The sequence below is a fragment of the Octopus sinensis genome, linkage group LG11 (assembly GCF_006345805.1).
Source record: "Octopus sinensis linkage group LG11, ASM634580v1, whole genome shotgun sequence".
NCBI classification, from domain to species: Eukaryota; Metazoa; Mollusca; class Cephalopoda; order Octopoda; family Octopodidae; genus Octopus; species Octopus sinensis.
In genome coordinates, this window is record NC_043007.1 from 36,817,701 (window position 1) to 36,829,836 (window position 12,136).

A 12,136-nucleotide genomic window follows, 5' to 3' on the forward strand; every position below is an offset into this window, starting at 1 on the left:
CTGAATATATTCCAACATAAAGTGTATCTAGTGCAGGAACCAAAACCAGCAGATTATTGGGTACAATTAGTGTATGTTGCCCAGATCAAGAAGCTCTGAATACAATTGGCCCGCATGCTCACCTGATTTATGGCTTCAGACTTTTTCTTGTGGGAATATCTGAAAGAGTATCCCACAACAAATTTTGGACCAGCTAGCAATTTAAGGATAAGAAATTGAAGGAGCAAGTCAAGAAACATTACAAATAGTGATGGAACATTCCTTAGAAAGAGTTCACCATTGTCAAGAATGAAATGATAGCCATTTGGAGGAACAATTTTCAAAACTAATTAAAAATGTTTTCCAAGAATAAATGTGAATATTCAATAAACAAAAGGGTCGTTATGTTTTGAAAAGGATTAGCGACTTTTGGACCACCCTGTATATATTATATATATATGCAAGACATACATATTATAGTTGTATGGTTGAGAAGCTTGCTTTCAAACCATGTGGTCTCAGGTTCAGTCCCACTGCACAATACCTTCAGCATGTGTCTTCTACTATAGCCCTGGCCCAGCCAAAATCTTGTGAGTGCATTTGGTTGACAGAAATCCTTTGTGTGTGTGTGTGTGTGTATACCCTTGTGCACCTTACCTTGACATCATGAGAGTTAGTTAATATCCAGCCTCGCATAAAAAAAGTGCCTGACCATAGTAAACTTTACCTTACTTGGAAAGGGTTGGCAATAGGAAGGGCTTCCAACCATAGAAGACTGCCTCAAAAATTCCATCTGATACATGCAAGCATGGAAAAGTGGATGTTAGATGATGATGATGATGATGGCTATATAATATATATATATGTATATATATATATATATAGAATTAAAAGATAGAACCTCCATAAAGTAATTCAATAAATATTGAAAGATATATAGATTTAAATATATTATTAACATTTTACTAAAAATTTCTATACTAAATAATATACATTAAAAAAATACACAAAACGACTTTATTATTAATATTGTGCTAAAATTTCTATATTAAATAATATACATACATTAAAAAAATACACCTTAAAACGACGACGCGCATTTATATTAGACCAAATGAGATAACAAACCCAAGGCTGAGAGGAGTTTTCAAGACATTTATAATGAAATAGTCTTACAGCTGTTTCTGGGATATTATGGATATCCCTTCATCAGAGATGGTGTGAGAAAATATTTGAGTTTGAATTATTGTGGAAAAGATTAGGAATATAGAGGGGAATAAGAGAATGAAAGTAGAAATAAGATATATAAAGATATGTAAAGATATTGTACATTGTATGTATATATATATATAATATATATATATATATATAATATATATATATCTATATATATATATATCTATATATATAATATATATATATATATATATATATATATATATCTATATATATATATATATATATATATATATATATATATAATATATATATATATATATATATATTATATATATTATATATATATATATAATACATACATGTATATATGTGCATGGTAGAAGTCGTTTATTGTTGCCACTTTGAGATGAAAACTTCTAGATAGCATTAATTGGCTGATAACCTTAAGCAGGGGATGAAAATACTTGTGCAGTCAATATATTGATACATTTATCTCTAACTACCCTTCTTCCTATTTTTATGTGTTTGTGTGTGTGTGTGTGTGTGTGTATGAGGGAGAGAGAAAGAGAAGATTTGTGGTTAGAGTAAAGTCTTTGTCAAAAAGAGGGCGATGTGGGGAAGAGGATGGCAGAGTTCTCTAGAAGAAAACTAGTAGAGGGGTAGCAGCAAAGAGCAGAATCAAATAAAAAGAAGAGAAGCTAGAGGTCAGGTTCACTTAGCAATGGGAGAAACCAAAAGCGGGACATTTACTAATGTTCTACATTGTGATGATATGAAGTGTGAAGCATTTTGGCTTGTGGTGCAGTATACCACAAGTAGATTATATTGAAACATCATTAGGAAAGCTGTATTCAGAATGATAGTGGTACACTTGCACTTACCAATGCCAAAAAGAAAGAAGCTGTTATGAGATACCTTTGAATGAGGAATATTCAAGGATGAGACAGAGTCTATCCAAAGTGGACCCAATTGAGGGATTAGCTGTCCAAGTTGACAGCAGTATGGTAAATAGAGCAATTAAGAATATGGAGACAGGGAAGGGAGTTGATCCATCAAAGATAGTCATTGAAATGATTGAAATATCAAGCAGAGTAGGGCATGTGCTTGTCCCTTGAAACAGTAACACAGATAAGATTGAGACTCAATCACCATTGAAGTAGTATTATCATCAACTGTTCTTTTGGTGAAGGTGATGCACAGGAAAGAGGCTATTACAAGGGCATCAAATTGTTGAGTCAAGTTATGAAAGTTACAGAAAGAGTTGTCGGCGAATTGATTAGGAAGAGTATTAACCTAGATTAAATGCAGTTTGAATTTTGTACCAGCAATAGTAACTATTTTCATCATTTTCATAGGGAGGCAACTGCAGGTGAAATAATTAGATAGCATCAAGCCCCTATATTTGGCATTTATTGTTCCAAGAGAAGGTTTTTGACACTGTTTCCTGTTCAGTAATCTGGAGGTTACCAAGAAAGCTAGGAGTAGATACATGGTTTTGAGCACCATACAAGCTACGTAAAGATGCACAGGGATGTAGTGGGATCATTGGCAAGCTAACTGGGAAATAAATTCTCTTAAATGACTGGAAGGATCCTTAGTAATAGTTGATAGTTCTTGTTATCTAGTTGACCAAGTAAATAATGGGAGTGGATGTCCTGCAAACGTAATAGCTAGAATAAAATTGGGCTGATACATAGTTCAAGGAGTTATGATTTCCACTGGTAATAAAGGGATTCCTCCAAGTGACGGATAGATTTGATAAGGTTTCTGTTTGAAGTACTATGCTGTATGGTAGTTAATTATGGGTCTTGAATGCGAAGGATGTGCAAAGTTTAGAAAGAGATGAGGTGAGCATGCTTCAATGGATGTAAAATGAATGGCAGAATACAAATGATTTAAGAGAAAAAACAATATAAAAATGAATCATATGTGGTGTGCAACAGAGAAGGCTGTGCTGGTATGAGCATGTGATGTGTATGAAAGATGAGAGGTATATAAAGAAAGCTGAGTGCTGAAAGTGAATGGAGCTTGTGGAAGAGGGAAACTGAGAAAAACTTGGGACAAAATGGTGAAAACTGATCTCAAAATGTTGCATGTCACAGAGGAAATGATGAAAGACTGTGATGATTGGTGACACACAGTGCTGGAGAAAACCTGACCACTCGTGCAAGTATGATGAAGCATATGTTAAAATGGAGATGGTGATGGTGGCAGGCATAGCTATTATATCTGCATCTAAGGCTTTTACTCATTATGTCTCAGCTATCTTCCTTGTGCCACCTGTTTTGCCTTTTAAATAATCTTTACTTTCTCTTTTCCTCTCTATTCACTGTATCCTGCCACTTGTGTAATGAGTGAAAACACTGGACCTGTCCATATTCAATTTCCCATACCTATTTCTTTACTACCCACAAGGGGCTAAACACAGAAGGGACAAACAAGGACAGACAAACGAATTAAGTCGATTACATCGACCCCAGTGCGTAACTGGTACTTATTTAATCGACCCCGAAAGGATGAAAGGCAAAGTCAACCATGGCGGAATTTGAACTCAGAATGTAGCGGCAGGCGAAATACCTATTTCTTTACTACCCACAAGGGGCTAAACACAGAAGGGACAAACAAGGACAGACAAACGAATTAAGTCGATTATATCGACCCCAGTGCATAACTGGTACTTATTTAATCGACCCCGAAAAGATGAAAGGCAAAGTCGACCTCGGTGGAAATTGAACACAGGACGGAGCAGCAGACGAAATACCGCTAAGCACTTCGCCCGGCGTGCTAACGGTTCTGCCAGCTTGCCTCAATTTCCCATACCATCATCTATATCACTTCATGCATCTCTCTCTCCCTGCATGATGCCCAAGTAATGAGGAATTTTTTGTATCTGTTACATCTCTCCATTTATAATCCTGTAATACTTTTATTAACATCCGTCACTCTCTTGCTTTTGCCATCAAGATTATTCCTCATCCAATCTCTCTCTAGTGACACCTATCATTATCCTTCTATACACCTAGTCATCACCAACCAATTCTATGATTAACCATTACTTACACTACCTTACCAGCAAACATAAAACTGTCATCAGTGTCTCTCTCCCATTACCTTCTGCCATTACTACCTCTCTCATTACTCATTTCTTTTATTTTCCTTAAATCCTAATAGTATTGTCTCCTTCATTTTCCACATTGTCACTCAAATATCCCTGTTCCCCACCTCATAGTACAACTTTTTCCATCATCTCATCAATTGCTTTTTCTTCAGATGATTTCATTGCCTTGAAGAGAGACAACATGAAGTAGTGCAGTCTCTTTTATCATGCAGAATACAAGGAAACCTCATTAATGCCACCGCCTTGATAAAATGTATCCAGTACACTCACCAAAGGGGTTTATGAATGAGCAGAGACATAGGGTCAAGAGGACACTCCAGTCATGTTTTGTTGAGAACATGACAATGTTTCTAGTATTGATGCTATGATAGAATGCACCCAGTACACTCTGTATAGTGGTTGATGTTAGTAAGGGTGTTCAGCTGAAGAAATCATTCCAAAATAGAACATGACAGTGGAATATCATTCACCAATTTGTCTAGGATAGTAATGACTCTGACTAATAGCCACTTCAAACCATGATGATCCATCCAACCCATACCTGCTTGGAAACTGGACAAAAAGCTCTGATGATGATTATGATGATGACATTTATATACACACTAGCATGCACACTAGACATTTATATACACACTATGCATGCACTAGCATATAAAGGTGTGTGCATCGCACATACACGTGAGTACTGTCCAAATCTCCGACCAATCACATACAGCTAGCTGGCATTCAATTGGCGTATCAAGTTTTGGGCATTTTGGTTGGGTTTTGGATAGAAAATTCACAAAAAAGTCACTTCTATTGATTTTTTAATGTCTTTGTTGTGTGACGACCACCCTTGGACGGTTTTGAATGACCATAGAAAGTGCGAACCCTCTAACTGAAAAAATTTTGTATAAAGGACACACATGCAGACATTTTGCTGTTTATATATATAGAGATACATATACATACATCATACACACACATATATACATAAAATTAATATAGACAGCAGTATATTATGTTTTACCAAAAAGGAAAACTATAATTGTTATTATATCACTAGGGTTGTTAGAAACCTTACATTGCTAGAAATAAGAACTAAAATACTCTAATGCTGTAGTCAAAGCACCTAATTGTATGCATATATATTGACAGGGACAATAATTGCCTGAAAATACCGATCAATATGTATATATATATATATATATATAGATATATATATATATAACACATGACCATACACACACACATACTTCATACACACACACAAGGACACATATGGAGACACATATTCATACATAGTAGATGCACATGCATAGTCACACAAACCCATACACATAGACACACTCAAACATACACACATACAAACACACACACACACACGCGCGCGCACACACACACACACACACGCGCGCGCACACACACACATACAAACACGAAAACGCAAACACATGAATATGCAGAATACATACATGCATATATACATACATATATATATACACATGCACACTGATGCACACACATGCACACAATCAAACAAACAAAAAGAACGCAGCTCTGATAACAGACAGAGTCAACAACTATTGAAAAGGTTGCAAACGCAGCAAACATTTTAGAGAAAATAAATAAGTAAATGAGTGGAAATTGAACCAGTGAGTGTGTTAAATAATAAGGCACTAAAAGAGAATGACTCTCCCCAGACACAATTATATATAAATAAATATATATATATATATTTTTATATATATATATATATATATATACATATATATACATATATATATATATATATATATATATATATATATATATATATATATATATATATATATATATATATATATATACATACACATATACATAAGGACTATACAGTATTGTTAGCCACACTGACCAACTTAACATACCAGTACCTCTGCACCTCTGCTCCTAGCACCAGTATATATGATTCCACCACCACCACCACCATCACCACCACCACCACAAGTGCTATCCACCGACATCACAATATACCTACCACATCTCCATAGCTAGCGCGCCTGCTGGATTGATCTTGCCTCTGTCTCTGTAGGGAGCATAAGCAATAGATAATTAGAAGCAGTAGTAAAGGTAGTAGTAGTTTTTGTTGTAGTAATAGCGGTAGTAGTTGATGTAATTAATTAGTATTGATTAGTGCAGTTGGGAGTGATGGTGAAGGTGAGAGTGAATGGGGAGTGTTGTTGGGAAAGTGAATTCAGTAGTGTTGTTGTTGTTGTTGTTTGTTGTTGTGACAGTGGAGATGGTGGTGGCTGTGGTGATAGTGGTATGGGGAAAAGGCAGTGAGCTGGCAGAAACGTTAGCGCGCCGGGCGAAATGCTTAGTGGTATTTCATCTGCCGCTACGTTCTGAGTTCGAATTCCGCCGAGGTCGACTTTGCCTTTCATCCTTTCGGAGTTGATTAAATAAGTACCAGTTATGCACTGGAGTCGATATAATCGACTTAATCCGTTTGTCCTCTCTGTGTTTAGCCCCTTGTAGGTAGTAAAGAAATAGGTATGGGGAAAAGCACATATAGTAGGGGGTGATAGTAAAGTTAGCATACTGGGATTCACTAATTATTACAAGGGCAGATTTAGCATGCAAGTGGGCATCCATCAAGACTCAGTTTTCAGCCCACTTCTGTTCACCTATGTCATGCAGGCTACAACAGAGGAGTCTAAGAATGGCTGTCCATTGGTACTCCTGTGTACTGATTATTTAGTTCTTATAGCTGAATCAATGAAAGATTTAGAAAAAAATATTCCCAACTTGGAAGCAAAACCTGGAAAAGTAAACTTAACAAAGACTACAGTTATAGTAAATAAGAAGACAAGACCGTGTTACCATCAGGGAAATGGCTCTACTAAATATGCAGAAAAGTAGGTAGAAACTCCATAGAGTGTACCCTGTGTAAACCTACAGGCATACAAGAGGTGTAGAAGGATATGAGGTAGGCTAATGGAGAAGATACACTTCATATGCCAAAGATGCACAGGGATAATAAGCATGAATAGAACACAGGAAATAGAATCTCTCAAATGCTTAGATGGTTCCTTAGATATAGATGATAGCTTTAATTACCTAAATGATTTAATTACCTTGGTGATATAATTAGCAGTATGGTGAATATTCTGAAACTGTAGTAGCCAGAAAGAAATTTTAGTCACTATTACATAGGTTGTAATAAAAGGTGGCCCTCTCAGAATAAAGGGCAGGTTTTATGATGCATATGTATATGAATAGCAAGACATAAGCCTTGAATGCAGAGGATATGTGAAGGCTGGAAAGAAATAGAGTAAGGCTGAGCCAAGTGATGTGCAAGAGTGATAGATAGAACATAAATGAATGGAGTAAAAGAGGAATCAGATGTAGTGTACAAGAAAGAAGGCTGCACTGGTACAAGGTTGTAAAGTATATGGAGGAAGACAGCTTTATAAATCATTACAAGCCATTTAAAGTGGACAGAAACTGTGAAAAGAAGGAAGAAAGAAAGAGAGAAATAGAGAGAGGGAAAGGGAATCAGACAGAGAGACAGAGACGAGAGAGAAGCCAGGGAATACATGTGATGAAGTTGTGGAGACCAACTTTAGGAAGTTAAGCCTCACAAAGATGACAAAGGACACCAAAGGTTGCTCACAGACTGTGGCAAAAACTGTAACCATGGCAAAACAAGCACCAAAATAATTGATGGTAGCAATGAAGACTGGGATACATACATGTTTGTATGCATGCACATATACATATACATATGTATGTATGCATATACACACACATATATACACATACAAGATATGAAGATTATTCCATCTTGATAGATGGTAGCCATCTTAATCTCCATCATCCCAATAATCTTCATTACATATGTGTTCTGAGATAACTTGTGGAGATTCACAGCTGTGCGCCTTCACATTGTTAAGCCTGCACATATCATCATATCTCTACCACTGCAAGACTATCTACTAAAGGATACCTAAAAATCAGCAGAGATTTGAAAGAAGCATATTTGCACAACTAGATGACTATTGATTTACATGAATTCATTTGCTCTTTAATGGATCTTGGTTTTTTTTATATCCCACAGGATGTCCAAAAATGACCCTCCTCACCAGGCAGGCAAGCTTGGTGGAGTTGTCAGATCAGTCACTGACACATATGCACACACACACACACACACACACACACACACACAAACACGTGCACACACACACACACACACATGTACGTATGCATGCACGTACGCACAGACAGAGAGCAGATAAGTGAGTAAATGCATACATAAATGTACACATGTAAGTAAAGTGAGAATCTGGATAAGCTAAGGTTTTCAGAAAAAGAGATCAACCAGTTAACTTGTACATTACAAATGCAATCTGTAAGTGGAACAGAAAAATATGCAAGACTTTTCTCAAGTTTAAAATGTGAAATTGTCTTTGTTATCTACATTTCAATGTTTTTTTGTATCTGTTGTGCTAAGAGTCACGACACCCCCTGTGAGAATAGACTTATCCAAACGATTATAAATAATATAGGGAAAGTTTACGAAATAAACAAAAGATGAAGACAGCTGGTGTACGTAACAAACAGATGTATTAGTATAACACTCAGGAAAAGAAAAAGTCTTTTACATTTCGAGCCTGCACTCTTCTTCTGAAAGGTACACAGAAAAAACAAGGAGAGAGATATTATAAATAATAGCAGTCTGAGTGAGGGACCGAGAGTAGGAGTTAATTACAGAAGTAGCATTTTGGTAGTTTGTTGGAATATAGTTTGTTGGTTTGCATATAATTTGTGGATTGTTACATTGTTGTTACCTTGCTTCATTATATGTTTTATTGTTACTACATGGTTATAGTGTAAAAAGGTATTGTTATAACAATTGGCAGTACAAAAATATTGGTGATGAGGATTCGAAGCTCATGCAGGTCAGTTAACAAATCTTCGTGATACTAAGTTGTAAATGATGGAAGAAAAACAAGAAGTTAATGGAGCTATATCTTAAGAAGCCTGGAAACACTATAAGTTTGTTTTTGCCAGGTGCTGTATTGAACTCTATAACAGGATTCAGTTATGACCCAGAGGAGGGCATAACATTTGTAGTGTACTTTAGAAGGTACAAAGAAATCTTCAGGGAAGACTGTAAGTCATGGATGGACAATTTCAAGTCGTGGACAGACAATGAAAAAATAAGACTATTATTACGTAAATTAGTACCAGCTGAACATGAAAAAGATTGTAATTTCATATTACCTACAAAAAAAACTAGTGAAGTTTGTTTCCAGGAAACAGTTAAACTATTATCAAAAATATATATTCAGTGATAAGAGTTCCCTACTTAACACTCAATGAGAGTGTTGGAGTCTAGTAAAAAAAGAGGATGAAGACTTTGTCACATATGCTGGGACCATAAACTGAATGTGTGAAAGGTTTAAACTGAAGGAACTAACTCCTGATATGTTTAAGTGCCTCATTTTTGTACAAGGGCTAATGGAAAACAAAGATGCAGACATATGTGCAAGAATTCTCACAAAACTTGAATAAGTGGACCAAAGTTTAACCCTGCAGACAGTTGCAGAGGAGTGTCAAAGAATGGTAAACTTATGTCAGGATGTACAGAAAATTGAAGAGAAGGAGTCCTCACAAGTACAAGCGTGTCAACCAAGAAGGTATAAACAAAAAACAAATGTTAAGACCAAACCCATGCTATGGATGTGGAGCCCTACATTTCAGAAAGGATTGTCCTTTCAAAACACAAAAATGTTTCAGTTGCCAAAAAGTAGGATACAAGAGCTCACATTGCAGAGCAAAGTTAGGAAGGTCGAACATAAAAAATTCTTAAGTTTTCTCAATGGAAAGCAGAAGTGACATCAAAAAGAGGAAATTTGTACCTACAAAAAAGTAAACAAAGTGAATATTAAATTACAACTAGATAATGGTAGTGACATCTAGATTATTAATATCAACATGTGGAAAAGAATTGGGAAACCTGCATTTAGAAAAACATCAAAGATTGCATGAGGCATGACAGTTGAAAAACTACACTTCATAGGCAAAATGTGGAGTGATATCACATTTCAGGGAAAAAACCTGTAGAGGAGAAGTTTTCATGGTAAACAATGCAACCAGTATGTTCGGTACAGACTGGTTAGAGTTGTTGTTTGACTTATGGGACCTCTCCATAAATCTGTTCAGTAAAAAATAAGTGCCTGTCCCATCAGTGACAATAATTCAGCAGCTGAATTAAAGAAAAAATAAAAAGAACTTGTTTCCTGAAGTGCTGTCAGATAAATGAGGCTTCTGTTCTAAGACTGAGGTCTGTTTTTAAATAAAGGAAAATGTTGTACTTGTATTCAAACCTAAGAGAAAGGTACCATTTGCTGTGGTAAAGCAGGTAGAGGAAGAATTGGACAGACTGGAGAAAATGGGAATTATTAAAAAAGTAAACTATTCTATGTGGGCAGCACCAACTGTGTGTATTAAAAGAAAAACAAAATCAAGGTGTGTATTGATTTTTCTACTGGTTTTAATGACTGTCAGAAATTGTGTCACTATCCACTACCTTCTCTAGAGGATGTTTTTGAAAAATTAAATGGCGGCAAAATATTTTTGAAACTGGATCTGTCTGATGCATATCTACAAATCAAAATAGACGAGGAATACTCGAAGCTTCCAACAGTGAATACACACAGAGCACTATACAAATATGATAGATTGCCATTTGGTCTGAAGGTTGCACCTGCAATATTTCAACAGGTTATGGATGCGATGTTGGTGGACTGTCAGTTTGCAAGTCCATACCTTGATGATGTATTCATTAAAAGTGAATCTCATGATTAGCATATTGAACATGTGAAGTGTGTTTTTTAAAAAATATGAGACAATGGAACATAATTCACAAGATACGAGTTCAAGAAATTCTGCAAAATGCATGCAATCAAGCACATGTTTACCCTGCCCTACCACCCAAGCTCAAATGGGAAAGCAGAAAGATTTCTAGATACTTTCAAGCGAGCGCTACAAAAAACAAGGAATGAGTTAGGAAATGACAAAGTGCTAATTAAATTCTTATTGGGTGTATAGAATAATTCCCATTCTGAATCCCAGTTCAGATAAGTCACTTGCAGAGCTAAGGTTTGCTTGAAAGATTAAATTGATCTTCAACAAATTGTTGCCAAAGTAAAAAATGTATAGAGAAAATACAAAAAATTCAACTGAACATTTTGATGTTGGAGACAAAGTCCATTTCAAAGTATACAAGAACGGTAAAGAGAGTTGGCAGAATGGTGTAGTGATTAAAAGAATTGGCAATATGATGTATTTAATAAAAGTTCAACAATAGGAGTATAAATACCTAAATCAATTAAAAACCAGACATACAGAAGAAAGGAAGAAAATTCCAATAGAAGTGTTTTACGACATGTTTGATGTGCCAACACTGAAGGAGCAGTAACAGGAAATGAAAACAGACTGAACATTTAGAAACAATTCGTAAGTAGAAAAGGTATGAACTCCCTAGGGAAGCAAAATTTTAAAAAGGGAGAGGTGTTGAAAGAAAAAAAGAAAAAATAATAATAAAATATTATTTTGTTTCCTACGGAAGTTGAAACTTCAAAAGGGGAAATGTTGTGGTGAGAGTCATAACACCCCCTGCAATAAGAGACTTAACTGAACAACTATAAATAGTAGTGGTCTGAGTGAGGGACCAAGAGTAGGTGTTAATTACAGGAAGTTGTAAGGTGTCATTTCGGTAGTTTGTCGGAATATCATTTGTTGGTTCAGGTATACTTTACTCTTTTACTTGTTTCAATCATTTGACTGTGGCCATGCTGGAGCACTGCCTTTAGTCGAGCAAGTCGACCCCAG

The 12,136-nt window shown here is 35.8% G+C and overlaps 1 protein-coding gene across 3 annotated transcripts in view; it reads right to left on the minus strand.

Moving 5' to 3' along the window:
• The window catches only part of LOC115217403 (cyclin-dependent kinase-like 4), a 92,274-nt gene that overhangs the window by 3,505 nt on the left and 76,633 nt on the right, over positions 1-12,136 (minus strand). For 2 of the 3 annotated variants that reach the window (XM_029787091.2, XM_029787090.2), the window contains exon 10: positions 6,276-6,323. The exons of the other annotated variant lie outside the window; for it this stretch is intronic. In XM_029787091.2, coding sequence (XP_029642951.1) covers positions 6,276-6,323 — 48 coding nt within the window. The remainder of the gene's footprint in view (positions 1-6,275; positions 6,324-12,136) is intronic. 3 annotated transcript variants of the gene reach the window in all.